The 22010-nt window shown below is 49.5% G+C and overlaps 1 protein-coding gene across 1 annotated transcript in view; it reads left to right on the forward strand.

The window, feature by feature from the left end:
- KCNQ4 (potassium voltage-gated channel subfamily Q member 4) overlaps positions 1-6480 on the forward strand; it is a 56848-nt gene extending 50368 nt beyond the window's left edge. The window contains exons 12-14 of the mRNA XM_032160442.2: positions 999-1130; positions 3698-3827; positions 4343-6480. Of these exons, the coding sequence (XP_032016333.1) occupies positions 999-1130; positions 3698-3827; positions 4343-4555 (475 nt within the window). The 3' untranslated portion in view covers positions 4556-6480. The remainder of the gene's footprint in view (positions 1-998; positions 1131-3697; positions 3828-4342) is intronic.
- The last annotated feature ends 15530 nt before the right edge of the window (positions 6481-22010 follow it).

Raw genomic sequence — 22010 nt, forward strand, 5'->3', positions numbered from 1 at the left:
ACTGCACTCCAGCCTGGGTGACAGAGTGACACCTTGTCTCTAAATAGATAAATATACAAAATCAGAGTCAACTGGACCTGTCCCCACTACCCCCCAGAGTCTGAGGCCTCTGCTTATCCCCTTTTCACCCATCCATTCTCTCCCCTCCATGTGCCCAGTGTCGAGGACATAGTACTTGACCTGCCACCTGACCCAAGCCAGCTCTCCTTGGCCACCCCACCGACCTCTCAGCCAGCATGCCCCAAACCTGCTCCTCTTCCTGGGTCAGTTCCCATTTCAGGCAGTGGCACCACCATCCACTCGGTCACCCAAGCCATGGGAGTCATCCTGGACTCAGACCAGGGAGACTTTCAGCCCAACCTCCTGAACTGCTCCAAGCTCTTCCATATCTCCTCCCCCATTCCCTAAAGCTAGTTTCCCTGCCCATGCCTCTGCTCCTCCAGGGTATTCTCCACACAGGCTGGCAGAGCTGGCATGCTAAAGCAGAGTAATTGGGCCGGGAACAGTGGGTCACGCCTGTAGTCCCAGCACTTTGGAGGCTGAGACGGGTAGATCGCCTGAGTCCAGGAGTTCGAGACCAGCCTGGGCAACACAGTGAGACCCCCCATCTCTTTAAAAAATAATTAAAAAAAAAAAAACAAAGTTATTGATGTGCCTGCCCCACAATGTCCCAGTGCCCAGTCTCTGCCAGGGATGCAGGGCTCTTCAAAGAACACACCGGCCTCCTTCTCGAGGCTGATCTCCTCTCTGTCTTCTCATACCATGGCGCCCTGAACCCCATCCTCCACCCCGGCTGGTGGATTAACCCCTTTCCACCTCATCCCTGTTTCTGCTACTCGGAGGTAGGGGAGGCTGGGAGATGCAGCAGAGGCTGTTTGTGGCGGCCAAGCAGGAGGTGCCCTGGTGCTGGACAAGGGGATAGCAAAGAGATGGAGAGGGTGCTGGGAAAGAATCCCTGCTCAAACAGGACACTCCCTCTGAGTCCCCTCCCCCAACAGGATTCTCAAGTTCCTGGTGGCCAAAAGGAAATTCAAGGAGACACTGCGACCGTACGACGTGAAGGACGTCATTGAGCAGTACTCAGCAGGCCACCTGGACATGCTGGGCCGGATCAAGAGCCTGCAAACTCGGTGGGTGCACCGGGCCTGATGGGAGGCAGGGGCAGGGAGGCAGCGACCCCAGCCCTGGATGAAGTCTGAGGCCAACCCCCGAGCACCCCCAAGGGCTCACTGCTGCAGCTGAGTTTCTAGACTGAGGAGGTCCCTGGCTTGCAGTGCCAGCCTGAGGCCAGACCCAGCACCCGTGCCAAGGCTGAAAAACAACCCAACCATAGTTTCTCTGTGCGGTGGGTCCTCTGTGCAAGCCCTATTGACTCATATGCTTTGGGGGCTTTGTTTAGAATGACTGTTTCCTGGTCCTAAAATAATCAGCCTAAAATAATTACTGACCTCCCATCTCCCAAGAACAGGCAAATTGTCCTCACTGCCCATCTCTTGCCTCTGGAATCCTCCCACATCTCTCCGATAGACCCAGCATTAGGAAGAATCCCCGCCCCAAGACCCACATCACCTACACCTTGCCCTTCTCCTCTTCTGGCCTGCATTTTCACTGTCCACTCATTCATTTATCAAGAAATAGTCAGTGGGCATTTACTACTTGCCAGCCTGTGGGGATATGGCAGAAAGCTCAGCAGAGTTCCCACCCTTATGGAGCTTTCATTCTAGTGGAAGGAGAACAAGTGATAAATAAGTAAAACTAGAATATGTCAGATGACGATAAATACTAAGGAGGAAAATAAGGGTCAGGTTGTTACGGTTTGCAATTTTAAATAGGTGAGAACGTTCTAGAGGGAACAGCAAGTGCCAAGGACTTGAGAGGGGCAAGTGGCTGGAGTGTTGGCTTCAGCACAGCAGGGAGCCTGGTGTGGCTGCACTGGAGTGAGAGGTAGAAGGTGAGGTCAGAGGGCTAACAGCACTCAGAGAGTGTAAAGCCCTGTAGGCCCCAGCAAAGACGTTGGTGTTCATCCAGGATGAGCTGCAAGCATTGGAGGGTTTTGTGCAAAGGACTGGTAAGATCTGAATTGTCTTTTAAAAGGATCATCCTGGGTGCTGTGTTGAGGATGGACTTAGCCGAGTGAGGGTGGACACAGGTAGACCAATGAGAACCTGCTTCAGACTTCCATGCATGAGACCGTGGGGACTTGGAACAGAGTGGCAGCTGCAGAGGTGGGACAAGTGGCCAGATTCCAGATACATTTTATAGACAAAGTTGACAGGGTTGTTTGATGGGGTGTTAAGAGAAAGAAGAGAGTCAAGGATGAAGCTAAGGTTTTTGGCTTCAGCAAGAGGAAAAATCGAGTTGCCACTTGTTGACATGGAGAAGGCAATGAACGGAGCAAGTTTGGGTCAGGAGATTTGGGAGGTGCTGGGGTTTGTGATGCCTATTGGACATTCAAGCGGCGTGTTGATCTGGCAGTTGGTTAGAGAAGTGTGGAGTGCAGAGCAGAAGTACAGGATGGAGATGATGATTTGGTGTTGAAAGTGTAGAAGAATTGAAAATTATGGATCTGAAGACATCACCTAGTGAGTGGAGTAAATAGAGAATGGAGGTCCCAAGAGTGAGCCTTGGATCATGCAGTGTTTCTAGGTTGCAGAGATAGAGGAGGAACTAACAAAGGAGACCATGAAGGAGAGGTCAGGGAAGTAGGAAAAGAACTGGGAGAGGGTGGTGTTTCAAATGAAGAAAGGGTTTGCTGGAAGAAGGAGTGATCAGATGTGTTGAGTGCTGCTAGTAAGTCAAGTAAAATGAGGACAGGAGTTGATCAATGGATTTAGCAACATGGGGTTATTTGGGAGCTTGACAACAGTAGTTTTGGTGATATGGCAGGGGTGAAAGCCTGATTGGAGCAGGTTTAAGAGAGAAGGGGAGGAAGGGAATAGGAGGTAGAGGATAACACTTTCAAGAATTTTGCTGCAAAGGAAAGCAGAAAAATAAGGTGAGGTCAGTTCTAGCCTTGTCCACCCACCTTAAAAGTCACATTCCCACGTGTCTCCACTCCTCCCATCCTCTTCCCCCTTTTCCCCAATCCATCTTTTCTTTTCGTTTTTTTTGTTTGTTTGTTTGTTTTTTGTTTTGTTTTTTGAGACAGTGTCTCGCTCTGTCACCCAGGCTGGAGCACAGCGGTGCAATCACAGCGCACTGCAGCCTCGACCTTCCCAGCTCAAGTGATCTTCCTGCCTCAGCCTCCTGAGTAGCTGGGACCACAGGCATGAGCTACCATGAACAGCTAATTTTTAAAAAATTATTTTTGTAGAGAGGAGGGCTTGCTATGTTGCCAAGTCTGTCTGGAATTTCTGGGCTCAAGTGATACCTCCCTACCTAGCCTCGCCAAATGCTGGGATTATAGGCATGTGCCACTGCGCCGGGCCTCCTAGTCCACCATTTCCATTCCTCTTTCACCAGACGGTTGTTTTACTTGTCAGGTTTGTGTGTGGTGCCTTTGCTTGGCCAGTGGAGAACCCCCAGAGCAGGCGCCAGTCCCTCCACCCTCAACTCAACCTCCATCTGGCAGGGCAATGGCCCCTTCCCTCAGATTGCCTGTCCCCTCGTCGTGCCTTCTTCATCAGGCAACCTAGAATTCTTGTGGAAGGGAGGGGCGGCGTGTCCCCGGGCCCTCTGATGGTTCCCTTATCCATAGGGTGGACCAAATTGTGGGTCGGGGGCCCGGGGACCGGAAGGCCCGGGAGAAGGGCGACAAGGGGCCCTCCGACGCGGAGGTGGTGGATGAAATCAGCATGATGGGACGCGTGGTCAAGGTGGAGAAGCAGGTGAGTGTAGGATGGGGTGGCGGAGCTGGCCATACCAAGAAGCTCTGGGGGCCACGGTGACATGGGGACGGTGCGTTTCCCGCAGCCACAGCCCAAGCGTCCCGGAGAAGACCCGAGAGCCCCCTCCCCGGCCGAAGCCCCAGCCCTCGCCGCCAGACTTTCCCATAAACCCGCCCTCTCCTGCTAAGCCCCGCCCCCAGGCTGCATAAGCCCGCCCATAAGCTTCAGATAAGCCTACCTCTGTTCCCCCTACTCCATTTGACCCCGCCTCTCAGTTGTCGCTGTAGCTCGCGGACTATCCTCAACGAACACACTTAACCACGCCCCAGGTTATGCACCCGTGCCCAGCTTCGTCCCTCCCTCTACCCAAGCTCCACCTTTCCAGGCGGGATTGGTGCTTCCCAAGTAAGCCCCGCCCACTCCACCAGCTAGGGTCCGCCAGAGACCCAAGCCCCGCCCCCGGCCGCGTCCCCTCCGGTCCCAGGCCCTACTTCCCAGCTGCGCCCCGTCCCCAGGTGCAGTCCATCGAGCACAAGCTGGACCTGCTGTTGGGCTTCTATTCGCGCTGCCTGCGCTCTGGCACCTCGGCCAGCCTGGGCGCCGTGCAAGTGCCGCTGTTCGACCCCGACATCACCTCCGACTACCACAGCCCTGTGGACCACGAGGACATCTCCGTCTCCGCACAGACGCTCAGCATCTCCCGCTCGGTCAGCACCAACATGGACTGAGGGACTTCTCAGAGGCAGGGCAGCACACGGCCAGCCCCGCGGCCTGGCGCTCCGACCGCCCTCCGAGGCCTCTGGACTCCTCTCGTACTTGAACTCACTCTCTCTCGGGGAGAGAGGCCACACGCAGTATTGAGTTGTCTGAGTAGGCGTGGTACCTGCTGTGGGTGCCAGCGCCCCTTCCCCACCTCAGGAGCGTGAGATGCCAGGTCGCACAGAGGGCAGCAGCAGCGGCTGTCCCGCGGCCTCTGGGCCCCCCAGTGCCCTGCCCACTCCATCAAGGCCCTATGTGGCCCACCTGGCAGGGGCACAGCCCCGGGAGTGGGAGCGGGCGCTGGGGCCCTGGGCCCTGACCCAGCTTCCAGCTATGCAAGGTGAGGTCTCTGGCCCACCCTTCGGACGCAGCAGGGAAGCCCTCCAGCCAAGTCCCCGCCCCACTTGGGGGTGGGCCAAGGTGCCCCCACAGGTACCCACAAAGCACAGGACCCTGCCACAAGGCAGGTGGGCACCATATATGCAAACCATGTTAAATATGCAACTTTGGGGACCCCCATGGGGTCTCTCTGCCCCTCCCCCATTGGGAGCTGGGCCCCCAGCAGTAGCTGGTCTCAGGCTGCTTGGCCACCACCCTGTCCCTATTCTTTGGCTTATCACTTCTTCCCCTCCCAGCATGGGGCCTGTTTCTCCCCTGCCCTCTCCTAAGGGCAGTGCCTGAGCCTTTCTTCCCATTTGCAAGTGTCAGCTCCCAGGGGCTCCCTCCTCCTGCTGGGTGGCCACTCCCCTCCTTGGCCCTCCAGACACCACTCATAGCACAAGTTTCTGTATCCTCCCCAAAACTCCCAGACAGTGCTTCGTGGACAATCGCACAAACATAGCCTTTTAGTTTCTCCAGACAGGAAGAAAGCCTCTCAGACTCAAACATGCAATGACGTGACACACTTGGAGACATGAGCGCAGAGCCACTCAGCCGCTCCTGGGCCTCTGCAGCAGATGCCAGTGGACTGGCCTTGCAGGGTGATGTCCACTAAGAGGAAGACCCCCAACTCCATCTGAGCAGGAGAAGGAGCTTTGAAGTAACCCGAGAGCTCTCCAGGCCCCACCCAGATCTTTACCCGCCCCCCTTCTCCAAGAAGATCCCCTCCTCTCTGGTCCAGGAGCCCTAACCCACTGCCTCTGCCTGTCCCCAAGGGCCCCCCTCCGTGTCTCCACAGCACAACTCGGGCCCAGGCCTGACACCACTGGAGAGACCCCAGGCCCACTTCTAGCCAGGCCTGTGCCTTCCTAGTCACTCTAACTCCCAGAGAGAATAAGAATGCATCTAATAGCTATACCAGCTGCGCATCCGGCTTTCACATGCACTGTCTCCACTCCCTCCATACCCAACTTCTTCACTTCAATTGGCAGCCCCACATCCGGGCATAAGCCCCCATTCACTCCAGGAGCACTTTCTTATCCCCACCCCTTTGCTCCTCTTCTGCACAGCCAATGCAGGTGGCAGGAAGGTGAGGGGTAGTGGACCAATGGCAACCCTCTGTGGGAACAAGGGGCCGAGGCCACGCTGCCTGCATCTCGTGCTGGGGACCTGCATGCGCCAGCACCAGGGCTTGGACTGGATCTTGCGCAGTCCATGGTGCCCAGCCTCTGCCCCAACATGCCCTCTGCATGTGACCATCATGCCCTGGATGGAGCCTCTCCTGGCTCACCCCACCTGCACTGCACTGTCCCCAGAGAGCCACCCCTCCACCTACTCAGAGACAGCTGTGGAGAGGGCCAGGAGAATGGGATTACCCTATGACCAAGGAGACATGGGAAGAAGCCCTCCTTCCTTCCACGATCGAGGTTCTCCCATCAACTCGGTTCTCGGATATGCAAGTACCTCACTTTGTTAACTTATTAACTTATTGGTTTCATTAAAGTTTTCAATAGGAAGTGATTGTTCTTGGTTTTGTTCAGTGGCTGTGAGGTGAGGCTCCTGGTTTGGGGGTGGGGACAAGGATATGTGGATTATCAGGACTCTTTGTTGTATACAACAAAAACCCAACCCTATATGGTTTAAACAAACAAACAAAAAGAAACTTATTGGCACAGAGAACTAAGAAGTCCAGGGGATAGATCTGGTTTCATGCACAGTGAGATCTAGGTGCTTAAACATGTCAGGACTCTGTTTCCTGTAAGCCTTCCTTTCTGGCAGGCTGACCTCTCATGGTGACCAGTAAAATTGGCCACCACTTTCCTAATAGTTTGCATCAGTCAAGATCAAGTCAGGAAGGCAGAAACAACACTAAGTTTTTCAGCAAAAAGAATTTATTATAGGTAATGGGTTGCACTGATGCAGGCGGGCTGAAAGAACAAAAGAGAATTTTCCCTAGGTGCTTCTGAGATAGCCTAGAGAAAATAACTGCAGAAAGCAGTTACCACTCCCAGAGCTGCAGGAGTATAGGAAACAGGTTGGGGTTATCAGAACCCACAAGCTTGCGGAGAGGGAGCCCGGTAGTGTTGGGGCTCAGAGATCTGAAAAGGAGGTACTCTCTGGCTGGTGCTGGTACCTCTTAGGGGATACAATGAGGCTTGTCTGGGAGTATGGGAAAAAAGCTGAAGTCCGGGATCAACTGTTGCAACCTGGCTGTCGCCGATAAGGATAGGAAGCAAAGGAAGAGCGAAGTCTCCACTTTTCCTGCCTTCCAATCTTCCCCTAGTGCCCCTTATTGTCAAAGCTAGCGAACAAAGGAGTGATGTGGTTTGCAGAGTCCCAGCCCCAGCATCACAGAGTTAGAAGGCTGCACTTGGAACTGAAAGACAATAACAGGGGCACAGCCCACCCCTTTGGACACAGTTTCCACAAACATCAATCCACACATACTTGAACCGCCATATAACGACAGTAGCTTCCACCTAGTAAGATGAAACTGTCCTTTATACAAAAGAAGACACTCTAGTCCCCTCCCCCTAAATGGGAAAAACACAACGTCCCACGGTCCAACAGATGCATCCATCTCCAGGGGTTAGTCACTGAATCCATATTTGGGTTAAGTATTCCTCTAATTCAGGCACAATTCCACCTACAACTAAACACTAAAGTAAAGTTGATCATCACATACAATGTTTATATAAAATATGGGAGAAAGGAGGAGGGAGGAAAAAATAATATGTACAGTGCACACACACACATATGCACACACATCCCAAGCAAGGAAGGAAATATGCATAGCCGCAATCGACCTCTTTCTGGTATCTCTGGTCACAGTGCCATGGTCGGTATGAATAATTTCCTTATTCCATTGCCCTTCCATGTTTCCTTTGCCGTCAGCCAACACCTCAGCTTTTTAGGGATCTTTTTTTTTTTTTGAGACAGAGTCTCGCTCTGTTACCAGGCTGGAATGTGGTGGTGCCATCTCGGCTCACTGCAACTTCCACCTCCTGGGTTCAAGTGATTCTCCTACCTCAGCCTCCCAAGTAGCTGGGACTATAGGCAGGTGCCACCACACCCAGCTAATTTTTGTATTTTTAGTAGAGATGGGGTTTCACCATGTTGGCCAGGATGGTCTCAATCTCCTGATCTCGTGATCCGCCTGCCTCGGACTCCCAAACTGCTGGGATTACAGGCGTGAGCCACCGTGCCTGGCCAGGGAACTTTATATGGTGGAGTGACCCAAATAATCATTCCTGAAGGGTCTGAATCCTCAGTGGTCCTGCATGGGTGGGTGTCACAGCTTTTCATTGACTTTTGCTATCATACATGCAAGTACTTTTATTATAGAAAGGCCTTAGAGAATCCCTTGGGTTCCAGACTTAGTCCTCCTTGCCCTGTTGTGTGGCAGCAACCAATTTCCCCTCAGTAATGAAGATCAGTCATGCAGCCAGTGTATTAACTCTTTATTTTGCCTGCTGGTTGAGTGGCATGAGGAGCCCACAATGGCCTGGTTAAAGTTTAAACCTCCAGTGTAATGAAAACTGTGTTGCCTCCCTTCCCTTGAAAACTAAGACCTCCAAACTAGCAGAGCTCAATGCTACAGGGACCAAAGTTTTGTGAGTGGGTGGAGTAGGCTGAATAATAGCCATTCAAATATAGCAAGTTCTAATCTCTGGGACCTGCAAATGTTACATCATAAGGAAAAGGGGCCTATGCAGATGTGATTAAATTAAGGATCATGACATGGGGAGATTATCCGAGACTGTCTGGTGGGCCTAAATCCAGTGACAAATGTCTTTTTAAGAGAGCGGCAGAGGGAGATCAAATCACACAGAAGAGGAGAAGGTGATATGAAGATAAAAGCAGGGACTGGGGTGACGCTGCCACAAGCCAAGGAATGCCAGCAGCCACAAGAAACTGGAAAAGCCCAGGAATGGATTTTTGCCTAGAGCTCTGAAGGGAGCACAGCCCTGCACACACCTTGATTTGGGCTCAGTGAAACTGATGTTGAACTTCTGGCCTCCAGAACTGTGAGAGAATAAACTTCTGTTGTTTCAAGCAACCAATTTTACAGTAATTTGTTACGGTAACCACAGGAAACTAATATGGCGGGTTATTTGGTGTCACAGTGAGAGAAGCCATTCTCACCAGCTCCCTTGGATTCCTGGAATCTTATATCCTGGCTATGTCAATGAGTATAAACACACCTGCTTCATGATGGAAAGGGTCCAGTGGGATCGACCTGGCACCAAGTGGCTAGGTGGACCCCTGCAGAGGGACGACATATTAAGTACTTAGCATTTGTCTTGGCTGGAGGCAGGTTGGACATACAGTGTGGCATTAGTCAGATCAGACTTGACAAGTTAAGTTCATGTTGTTGAACCCCTAAATAGTCTCCATTCTGGCCACCATGACCACATTGTACATGAACATATGGAGAATGCGTTGGAGAGACTGGGGAGAGAGGCTGGCTGACATCCATCCAATGTGCCATCTTGTCCATCTGATTATCAAGAGCTGCCTCTGCCATGGATGACTTTGGGTGAGATTTTACTTGGAATACAAATATCTTCATATTCTGTGTCATTTCCGAAAGTCCATCTACTAGTCTCTCCCAGTTTTTCTTATGGCCAGTCCTCCAGTTCTGTGCTTTCTGAGCCCCTGGCCATCCAGCCAAACCATTAGCTGCTGCCCATAAATCAGTGTAGATCCATACTTCTTGTCATCTCTCAATCAGACAAAATGGACAACCAAATGTACTGAAGGACGGGTAGGATGGAGCCAGACCTGGGAACTGGGGTGGTGGCAGTGGTGGTGATGTTCCAGAAAAAGGCACAGCATGTGATAGGGTCCAGAGGCACCAGGGAGTGTGGTAGATGAAAGGAACACAAAGAAATCCCGTGGCTGGTCCCAGACAGCAAGGGAGAGAGGGGTGCAAGATGAGACTTTAGAATTAGGGGTCAAAGTTTACAGGATTTCATTAATCATTCCAAAGAGATAGGACTTAGCCATGACAGCCGTGGGGAGACAATCAAAGATTTTTCTCAGGCAGCACACTGGGGTAGATTTGCATTTTAGATTTTTTTTTTCCTGGGATGGAAGATGTATTTGAGGGAGCAAGTGTGGGTGCGGGGAGAGCAGGTAGGAGACTGCTGCAGTCACCCGAGCAGGAGGTGCTGGTAACCCGAACAAATCCCATGACATTTCACTAATTGAGTTAAATGTCTATTGAGCACCTGCTATATGCCAGACCCTGGCTCAGCACAATATACAGGATGAACAGACACGGGAGGACAAGTTACAGCCCTGAGGTCATCCAGCCCCTGGGGGAGACAGATGCACAATTAACCAATGCACAGCTACTGTTTATCTTCTAAATTTGCCTGGCTCAGCAAGGAGAGTTTGCAGGTGGCCCTGGGAGTCCCCAGACTGTCATCAAATATGGCCTTGACAGCAGATACAATTTTAGCTTGGTGTGTCATTTATCTACTGCTTTGTAACAACTTATTTTAAAACTTAATGGTTTAGGACAGATGTGGTGGCTCATGCTGTAATCCCAGCACTTTGGGAGGCCGAGGTGGGTGGATCACTTGAGGCCAGGAGTTCAAGACCAGCCTGGCCAACATGATGAAACTCCATCTCCTAAAAAATACAAAAATTAGCCGGGCATGGTGGTGCGCGCCTGTAGTCCCAGCCACTCAGGAGGCAGAGAATTGTTTGAACCCAGGAGGTGGAGGTTGCAGTGAGCCAAGATCATGCCACTGCACTCCAGCCTGGGCAACAGAGCAAGATTCTGCCTCCAAAACAAACAAACAAACAAAAAACCACCAACAAAAAACCTTAATGGCTTAAAATAACAACTATTTTATTTTATTTACTCTTGATTCTGTGGGTCAGCAATCTGGAGTGAACTCAGCTGAACAGCTCTGCTGGTCTCACCTGGGGTCACTAATGTGCTTGCAATCATCCGGCATCAACAGGGGCTAGATGGCCCAAGAGGGCCTTCCCCACGTGTCTGCAATCTGGTGTGAGTTGGTCTGCAGGCAAGATGGCTCGTCTCTGTTCCGTGGAGCTTCTCATCCTCCAGTAGATTAGACTGTACTTCTTCATAAGGTAAGAGGGCAAAAGCAGAAGCTATCAGGCCTCTGGAGGCCCAGGCTCAGAAGCCTTGGTACACCAAGGGGCTCAGCTCACTTGGATGGGTGCTCTGAATATGTTGCAATGTTTACACTGTTGTAGATCTAAAAAAAACCCATGCAGTTATTTCTGTATTTAGATAATTTATTTCATGTACTTTTGTTTTTTTGAGAGTGCATTGCAGAGTGCATTGGCCACTGCACCGGGCCATATTTCACGTACTTCTGACAGCTCCAATTGTTAAAACAGTTTCATTTTCCCTCTGAGAAGTTGAGGGGCACATCTTCCCCCACCACCCACCTCTGTGTATAGCAGGACCGTGATAGCTGCTACCATGGTGTGTTGGTCTGTGTGGGCTGGCATAGCAAATACCATGGGCTGGAAGGTCTAAACAACAGAAATGTATGATCACAGAGTCAAAGTCTGGGGGCTGGAAATTCAAGACCAAGTTATCAGCAGGGTTGGTTTCATTCTGAGGCCTCTCTCCTTTGATTGTAGAGGCTGCCTTCTTCTGGTATCTTTGCATGATTATCTCTTGTTCTGTATGTACACAGGTCTGAGGTCTCTCTCTGTGTTCTAATAATCTCCTCTTCCTCTTCCTCCTCCTCCTCTTCCTCTTCTTCTTCTTTGTGTTCCTAGTTTTCTTTTTCTTTTCTTTTTTCAAGTTTTATTTTAGATTTGGGGATACATGTGCTTGTTTGTTACTACGGTATATTGCATGATGTACATGATGCTGAGGTTTGGGATACGACAGAACCTGTCACCCAGATAGTGAGCACAGTACCCAACAGGTAGTTTTTCAACCCTTGATCCCCTCCCTCCCTCTCCCTTCTTGTGGTCTGCAGTGTCAATTGTTGCCATCTTTATGTCCATGTGTAACTAATGTTTAGTTCCCATTTATAAGTGAGAACATGCAGTATTTGGCTTTCTGTTTCTGCATTAGTTTGCTTAGGCTAATAACCTCCAGCTGCTCAAGTTGCTGCAAAGGACATGATTTCGTTCTTTTTATGGCTGCATAGTATTCCACGGTACACATGCACCACATTTTCTTTATCCAGTTCACCATTGATGGGCACCTAGGTTGATTCCATGTCTTTGCTATTGTGAAGAGTGCTACAATGAACATACAGGTGCATGTGTTTTTTTGGTAGAATGATTTATTTTCCTTTGGGTATATATCCAGTCATGAGATTGCTGAGTGGAATGGTAGTTTTATATTTAGTTCTCTGAGAACTCTCCAAATTGCTTAACTAATTTACATTCTCACCAAGAATGTATAATCATTTCCTTTCCTCTGTAACCCCGCCAACATCTGTTATTTTTTGACTTTTTAATAATAGCCGTTCTGACTAGTGTGAGATGGTATCTCATTGTAGTTTACATTTACATTTCTCTGATGATTAGTGATGATTGATGCTGAGCATTTTGTCATGTGTTTTGGCCACTTGTATATCTTCTTTTGAGATGTATCTGTTCCTATCGTTTGCTCACTTTTTAATGGGATTGGTTTTTGCTTGTTGATGGATTTATCGCCTCTTCTTATAAGGATACCAGTAATATTGGATTAGAGCTCACCCTAACAAACCCATTTTAACTCTATTACCTCTTTCAAGGCCCTGTCTCCAAATGCAGTCACATTTTGAGGAACTGAGGGTTACGGCTTCAGCATATAAATTTTGGAGGGATGCAATTCAGCCAATGGCACCTGCAATAGGGGTTTCACCCACCAACCTGACGTATTTTCTGCTGTAAATGCACAGAATCTGAGAATCACTCGTGTTTGCCCCATCCCAACTGGCAGAGCTGAACAGAGTTATAGACATCATGGAACCAAGTGATTTGAAAACCCTTTTTTGAAGGCCCGGGAACCTTTGCTACAGCATAATCTATTTGGAATCCTAATATATAAAATATAATCAGTGCAATAAAAAATGGGAACCTCCCAGAGGTGGCCTCAATTCTCCCCTTGCATACATATTGAGCATGTGCCTAGCATTTTGCTGCAGGCAAAATAGATCTGTCTCTGTGATGTATCCTTTATGTAACTATTGTAGTCGATTGTATTCTTTGTCTGAAAGTCTTCCTTCCTTCCTTGCCATTGCCATGGATACCCTTGCATGGTGTGTACTTGCCTATCTATCTTATAGCAGGTTTCCTGGAAACCAGTTCCCAGACAGAGAGTGGTGTGCAGAAGGTTTTTAGGGGGTGTGCTCAGGAGATTCATCTATAAGGAAGGCAGGAGGTAGGATTAGGCAGAAGGAGAGGTTGATCTACTATGCTATAGCAACTGAGGTAGCTGCTGATCCCCAGGAGCCCTAGAGCTCAGCTATCCCTGAAGAGTTGTGCTAAACTGAAGGAAGAAGGCAGGCCTTTGTTTTCCTTCAAAGGAAACCATCAGCCAATCATCAGCCAATCATGGCCAATCATCAGCCAATCATCAGCCAATCATCAGCCAATCGTCAGCCAATCATGGCCAATCATCAGCCAATCATCAGCCAATCATGGCCACGGCTGTGGGTGAGGCAGTTCCCTGTGGCCAAGGGCAATTCGCAATGAGTGACACAGTTGTGAGCCAGCTAAAGATTCCCAGCAGGCTCTGAAGGGTGGATCTGGGTGGAGCCCCATAGTATCCACTCTACCAATCCCCTGACTTTGGGCTTGGCCATGGGATTTATTGTGGCCAATTGAAGGCAGGTAGGAAGGACGGTATGCTTTTTTCAAGCGGAGGCCATAGAGTCATGGCAAGTTCTTCCACCTGGAGAGCCTTGGATAGCTGTTGTTTCTTCATCCTGGGTCCGGATGCAGGCATGTGGAGCAGACCTGACCTAGACTGAATTCGAGAGTCCAGCCTGGCCCAGCCAGAATCAGCTGAACTGCAGTTGACTTGGGAGACCTAGGAGTTTAAAATAATCATTGATTTTGTAGGCCACTGAGATTGGGGTTTTGTTTTCTTCATGGCATTATCACAGCAAGACCTGGTTAAGACAGCTAGTAAGGTGGATTTTACTGGAAGCAATGTTATAGAAGACTTACATTATACATCACAGAGTATTTAAAAAATCCTCCTTCAACATCTTTGTTTTTGTCCCAAATGGCTTCTCTGGGCACGAGGCATGTCCTCTTCTCTTTCTTTTTTTCCCAAACAGGCTCTAAAGTGAGTGGGAGATGTGAAGGATTTCTTGGAAGAGCTGGGAAGACTGCTGTCAAACAGATACTCTGGCAGGAGGATGTGAGGCCTGAGACCCAAGCTACCCCGCCTGCCCAGAACGCGGATGGGGTCTGCCCTTACTTCCCACTCACCCCTGCCAGACTTCCCCTAAATCTTCTCCTGGACCCCACGATCTCTCTCCTCCCCCTGGTGTGACTTCAGCTCCTGGAGGGCAAGAAACACATCTGCGGCCAGTTCACGGTGGCCCACACCTTTAAACCTCAACACTTTGGGAGGCCGAGGAGGGTGAATCACTTGATACCAGGAGTTCAAGGTTGTAGTGAGCTATGATCGTGCCACTGCACTCCAGCCTAGGCGACAGAGTGAGACCCTGTCTCTAAAAAAGAAAAGATACACATCTGCTGGGGTCATCACTGTCCCCAAAGCAAGGCTGGGCACACAGGTGATTCGTATATGCTGGCTGGAAGGGAGGGAAGCGGAGCCACCTGGGATTGATCATCTCCCACTGAGAATACTCCCACTCCCTGTTGTGTGTCCCCACGGCCACAAGGCGTCAGTAAAGACCTTGGCTTGGAGTTGTCTGGAGCCAGGAAAACAGGCTGGACTTTGAGGGCAGGACACCTCACCTGAAGGTGCTTCAGTTAGGTTCAGCACATCTGAAAGAGAGAGAGAGAAATAGGGGTGGCAGAACTGAGCAGTTGACAGAAGGGGACTCCGGGACTTGTCTCAGAGAGTAAGGGGCTGTGTTCTGTGCCCTTCATTCACTTATTCTACAATTGTTTGTTCATTTCCAGTACATGCCAAGCACTATTTTAGGTGCCAAGGTCATAGCAACTCCCTCCCAAAGTCCCTGCTCACACAGAGTAGACAGTAGATTACTGTCTAGACAGAAAACAAACAAAAAACAAGATAATTTCATGGGGTGATAAGTGCCGTGAAGAAAATAAAATGGAAATGGAATAGTGACTGTGTTGCAGGGGGCGTCTTTCAGAGAGATGGTCAGGGAAGCTCAAGGGGAAACCAAAAGCCTTCACAAAAAGTCAGAGCTGCCAAGGCTCCCAAGGGACCACTGGTCCCATAGCCTCATTCTGCAGCTGGGAAAACTGAGGCGTAGTAAGCCAAGGCAGAGCCCAGAGCTGAGCCCGAGTCTCTCGACCTCCAGATGGCTGGATGGCTTCCTCCTCTCCTCCCCTCACATCCTTAACCTCACCCCCCTGCCCATGTCATCTTAGGGGAAGGAGCAGATACAGGGGTGCTCTCAGAATGTGGCCACTAAACAGGGACCAGGGGAGTGAAGGGCAGCAAACAACACGAAACCACACAGCAATGGGAAAGAAGTTCCGCGAAGTTCAGATTTTTCCCACGCTACAATTCTGAGCCTTTTTTTTTTTTCCCCAAAAATATTATGCATCAAATTCTTCTTCTGAAGTTTGGTTTTGGTGCCTCTGCTTTACCTGTTTGAGGGGTATGACCCTGGGAGGGTCATATGGGAGCCTTGGTTCCCTCACCTGCAAAATCTGAACCCAACTTTCCTGACTCCAACAGCACTGCTGTGTGCAGACTTTGTAAAGACCACAGGCACCCCCTCCCCATGGCTGCGCGGGTCTGGTCCCTTCCCTCTGCTTCTGAGCCCATCCCCGCTTGCCCACCGCAGCCCTGAGTCTGTCCACAGGAACATCTGACACAAGCGCACTTTGTTACAGACTCACTGTGACACCGTGAGGTGCTTTTGGGTTTGTTCTCATCCCCGATTTGCCAACCAGGAAGCAGGCTTGCGTATGTGAGAGGGCTTGCTGAAGGTTGCACAGCCAGTAAGTGACAGCCAGGATTTGAACAGAAAGTTCCATTCAGTTTTCTCTACTCAAGGCTTCCATCCAAAATGACAACAACAACAACAACAACAACCACCACCCAAAGCTTTGGTGTTTGGGGATCTAAGCTTCATTTCCCTGAAAATGCACTGATGTGCAATGTGGATTTCGTGTTGGTCATGTGTTGGTCCAGGTGTCCAGGTGGTGTCACTTGGTGTGGTGCTGCCACCTTCCGAGAAAAGACGGGTGTTGCATCCCATCTCAAGCAGGCGCCGTCCAGACCGAACCCAAGTGTAGAGGCCTTTTCAATGCTTTTAAGTCCACTAAAAAGCGCAGCAAAGAAGCCCCAGACTTGGGTCACTTGACCCATGGAAACACTGAGGTCCAAAAAAATCCTTTAAACAATTCATCTACCTTTGTTGACCTGACTTCCTCTTTTCCCATTTCCCACTGATCATGGCATCCTGTCTCCTGCCTCTCCACTCCCCTGGAATTGCTCTGGCCAAGTCATTTTGACTTTCTGATTGCCCAATTGAATAGCCTCTTTTTAGTCCTCACTTTACCTGACTTTTCAGCAGCATTAGGAACCCCTGACCACACCCTCGTTTGGGAAACATCTCCCTGGGCTTTCAGGACACCTTTCTGCTGTTTCTCTTCCACCTCCCCAGCTGCTCCTTCTCGGCCTCTATCCAAGGTTCTGTCCTTGGCCACCTTCTTTTATCACTGGGCATCATCATTCCCAAGGCAACAACGGATGTGCTAATACCCCCCCAAACAAACTTACTGTCAGTCCAAACCTAATTCCTGAGCTCCGGGCCCACTTATCTGGCCCTCTTCCTCCTAGATGTCCACCTTGGATGCCCCGATGTGTCCATCCTGATCTGTCCTGCTCCCTACAGCCTGCTCTTCCTGCTAGGACTCACCTCATGGAAGAGTCACTCTGCGCCCCAAGCCACACCCCTGGGAATAATTTTCGGCTCCTTTCCTTTAGCCTCCACGTCAGTGGGTCATTATCGTGACTGCAGGATCCATTCCCATCTTCTTCCTCAGTAGCAGAACCTCTGAATTCTACTTACACATGTGCCACCCAGAATAAAGACTACATTTCTGAGCCTCTTTTGTAGTTAGGGGCGGAAAACTTCCAGAGAGTGCATGACTCCTCTTTTCTCCTTTTTTCTGGCTGGAATGTTGATATGGTAGCTCAGGCAGCCTTTTCGGATCATGAGATCTAACCCACAAATGACAAAGCAACAAGGTGGTGGGGCCTGGATGCTGACACTATGGATAACTACACCCATTCTGGACCACCTACCTCGTTCTTTTTATTTAAGCTACTGTTTTTCTGTCACTCAAAGCCACGTGCCTAATCCTAAGTAATCGAGATACAGTCATTCATTCTTCAAAATAATATTCATGTATGCTAGACATTGCATTTCATGCTTTCTCAGCGCTCTCCGTTTCTCCCACGTGCCCCTCTCAAATCCATTCTACTCACCACAGCCAGAGTGACTTTTCCAAAACACAAACCCAACTGTTTCCACTCGGCTCATGTCGTCTGTGTCTCCCCATTACTAACAGGATCAAGTTCAAGCTCCTCAGCCTTCCACTAAGGGTCACCCCTCTTTGACCCTTGCCTACTCCAAGTACAACCCTTCCCCCACTGACCATCCACCCTACACACTAACCACCCTGGACTTGTTGCCTTTCCTAGTAAAGCCTTTTTCATTCATTCATGTCACTCGGCATTTGCACACATTGTCACGTCCCTTGGAATTTCCTTCTTTCACGTGCTCATGTTCCAATTCTACCCCATCCTTCCCACTATGTAAGTACCTAGTATGTGTCATGTGTTTTCACAGCAATGACCCATGGGTAAGGCCTCTTACTATCCTCATTTTACCAACAAGGAAACTGAGACTCAAAGAAGGGAAGTGAGTTGCCACAGATGAGTATTCATAGTGATGACTGCTACCACGTCTACTAAATTTAAACAGTTCTTTTTTTTTCTTTGAGACAGTCTCGCTCTGTCACCCAGGTTGGAGTGCGAGCTCGGCTCACTGCAACCTCTGCGTCCCGGGTTCAAGTGATTCTTGAGCCTCAGCCTCCCGAGTAACTGGGACTACGTGCCACCATGCCCGGATAATTTTTGTATTTCTAATAGAGACAGGGTTTCCCCATGTTGGCCAGGCTGGCCTCGAACTCCTGACCTTAGGTGGTCTGCCTTCCTCGGCCTCCCAAAGTGCTGGGATTACAGGCATGAGCCACTGTGCCCAGCCAACAATTCTCTTTATGTAGGACTCAGGCCTCTGATATCCTCCCCACCCGCACCAAGTACTCTGGGGCATAGGAGACTTGAGTTCTAATCTCAACTGAGCCACTTCTTACTGTCGCTTGGCTGTGGTGGAGGCTGCTGATTGTCTACCAAAATCCACTTCCCCTCTTCCAAAGTAATTAAGTTACTGATGAACACATTGTCGCCGCCAGCTAGAAACCGTATTTCCCAGCCTTCCTTACTGCAAAGTGTGGTCATGTAATTAAATTCTTGTCAAGAAAATCTGAAAAGTGACATGTGTCACTTGGCCTTAGAACACCAGGTGTGCTCAGCTCCTCAGTCTCACCTTCCTGAGAGCCGGACACGAAGGTGTCCATGACCCAGATTCTGCTCTGCAGAAAAAGATAGAAAAGGAAAGACAGCCAACTTGGACTTTGAGGAGACATCTTGGCCCACGAGGTTGGAGTCGTGAAAAGCAGAGCAACAAGAAGTGGCGCAGTGGCTCACGCTTGTAATTCCAGCACTTTGGGAGGCCGAGCAGGGTGGATCACGAGGTCAGGAGATCAAGACCATCCTGGCTAACATGGTGAAACCCTGTCTCTACTAAAAATACAAAAAATTAGCTGGGCGTGGTGGCAGGCGCCTGTAGTCCCAGCTACTTGGGAGGCTGAGTCAGGAGAATGGCGTGAACCTGGGAGGCGGAGCTTGCAGTGAGTCGAGATAGCAACACTGCAGTCCGGCCTGGGCGAAAGAGCGAGACTCAATCTCAAAAAAAAAAAAAAAAAAAAGAAGCAAGCAATCTGGGTCTGAATGACTGAGTGGAATCAGAAAGAAGTCTTTTCTGCTCTGCAAGCCACTTTAACATTTTTCTGGGCCAGATACGGTGGCTCATGCCTGTAATCCCAGCACTTTGGGAGGCCCAGGCAGGGGGATCATTTGAGCCCAAGAGTTTGAGATCGGCCTGGGTAACATAGTGAGACTCCATCTTTACAAAAATTAAAAACATTAGCTGGATGGGGTGGTGTGCGCCTGTAGTCCCAGCTATTCAGGAGCAGGAGGATTGCTTGAGCCCAAGGAATTCAAGGCTGCAGTGAGCTGTGATTGTGCCACTGCACTCCAGAGTGAGGCTCTGTCTCAAACAAAACAAAATGAAATCCATTTTTCTTGTTCTCTTTGTTATAGCAGCTAACACTTAAATATTTCTTACTATGTGCGAGGCACCATCCCAATTACGTTAAATATTTTAACTCAATAAATTACTAGCTGTGTGGAAGCAGGCAAGTCATTTAATCTCTATAAGCCACAGTTCCCTCATCTCTCTATAACCTGGAATAATAATGTGCTAACTTAGATTACCGCAAGTCACGTGAGATATCATGAGTCAGTACTGAATGGCCTAACAAGCAGACAGCTCGTGTGTTTAAGGCACTAGCTGCAAATTTGAAAGACTTTGATGCGAAGAAGAAAAAGGGGAGGAGGAGGAGGAGGAGGAGGAGGAGGAGGAGAAGGAGGAGGAGATGAAGTGCTGCTATTGCAAAATAGTTATGGAAAGATCTGGGGCTTCCTTACACTGATTTTACAGCTTAGTAGTATTTTATTTTGACTCACATACAGGGGAACAAGCAAACTTACCCAAGCTACATGGGCTATAAATGAGGGAGAGGTGGTTTCCCAAAGGAATTTTTGGGAAACCTTTTATCAGGAGAAGGGTGACTAAATCCTGGAAGGCATAAATAGCAGACGCCCACTTCTGCCCTTGGGTCTTTCTCTGCTGGCTGAAGAGCCCCGTCCTTCAGCCATTTGCGTGGGACATGGTTTGAAGTCCTCCCTCCCCACCCTGGACCCCTTCTCTGGACATGCTCACAGCTACTGCTGACTCAGCACTGCTGTGCCAAGTTGGAAATAGTTATTGCTTTTGGGAACTTACTGCATGCCAGGCACCGTGCTAAGTACATCAGCCAATAGCTCGTTTAATCCCATCTGTTGAGTGTGTAAGTATTGGAACATATTTTAGCTTAGAAACAAAAACAGAGGCTAACAGTGGTAAAGTGGCTTTGCCAAATGTCATGGACATAGTTTGGAGCCAGATTCACACCCAGAAGGGCCTGAAAGATTCAAACTAGCAGCAGGGCCTGAGAGACAAGCCCAGGTCCGACGCCAAGTCTCTCAGGCCCTGCTGCTGGTCTGTCTGTGTTGCTGTCTCATTAGGGGCAGAAGCACCACTCCACAGACGTCTCCGAGGAGAGCCGGACCAGAAGCTCGGCCAGGCGCGGTGGCTCCTGCCTGTAATCCTAGCACTTTGGGAGGCTGAGACGAGCAAATCACTTGAGCCCAGGAGTTCAAGACCAGTCTGGGCAACATGGCAAACCCCCCTTCCCCACCCCCCACCCTCCCCACACACTAAAATAGGGAGCTGAGCACAGGGCACATTGAAGTCTGTGTGAGACTCAAGATTCTAAGGTTTTTTTTTTTTTTTTTTTGAGACAGAGTTTTGCTCTTGTTGCCCAGTCTGGAGTGCAATGGCATGACCGTGGCTCACTGCAACCTCTGCCTTCTGGGTTCCAGCGATTCTACTGCCTCAGCCTCCCGAGTGGCTGGGATTACAGGTGCCTGCCACCATGCCCGGCGTATTTTGTATTTTTAGTAGAGACAGGGTTTCACCACGTTGGCCAGGCTGGTCACGAACTCCTAACCTCAAGTAATCCATCCGCCTCAGCCTCCCAAAGTTCTGGGATTACAGGTGTGAGCCACCGCACCTGGCTGGGGATTGTTCTCATTTGTAGAGTCGGGGAGGGTAGACATCCATGAACATCAAGTCCAGTTATCTCCTTTAAGCAGAAGTGTGGCCAGGGACGGAGCAGGGAGTCCTCCACAGCCCATTAGAGGGTGGTCTCCAGTGGGGCTCATTTGCATGCCTCTTCCCACAGAGGAGCTCAGGCTTAGGGCTTTGCCATAAAATGGGCACATCAGACAGCAGACTGCCCTAGCCCAAGAGAAGGTGTGAGCCAATCATTTTGGTTCAAACAAACACATGTTTTTGGTTAAAATAAATATACGCTTAAGACAAAATAATTTTCAAACAATGTAGAAAGCATAGAGTAAAAAGTCAGAGACCCCCCCACAAGATTTTTCAAACACACACGATTCCATTATACTACATGTATGTTACATACATATACATAATACACATCTCTTTTTTATATAAATGGGATTATAATATTTTATTTTATTATTTATTTATTTTTTATTATTTTAAGACAGAGTTTCGCTCTTGTTGCCCGGGCTGGAGTGCAATGGTGCAATCTCAGCTCACTGCAACCTTTGCCTCCTGGGTTCAAGCGATTCTCCTGCCTCGGCCTCCCAATTAGCTGGGATTACCGGCACCCACCACCACATCCGGTTAATTTTGTATTTTTAGTAGAGATGGGGTTTCACCATGTTGGCCAGGCTGGTCTCGAACTCCTGACCTCAAGTGATGCACCTGCCTCGACCTCCCAAAGTGCTCATAGGCATGAGCCACCATGCCCGGACTATTTTTACTTTTAAAAAATTATTTTGAAAATTTGTTTTGCCAACCTTAGAGGTAACTACACCTCATAAATAAAAAATGAGATTTTAAGTTTAAAATGTATTAAAAGTTTCCTGAACTCAAGTGATCT

This window comes from Hylobates moloch, unplaced genomic scaffold (genome assembly GCF_009828535.3).
Source record: "Hylobates moloch isolate HMO894 unplaced genomic scaffold, HMol_V3 SCAFFOLD_8, whole genome shotgun sequence".
Classification (NCBI taxonomy): domain Eukaryota; kingdom Metazoa; phylum Chordata; class Mammalia; order Primates; family Hylobatidae; genus Hylobates; species Hylobates moloch.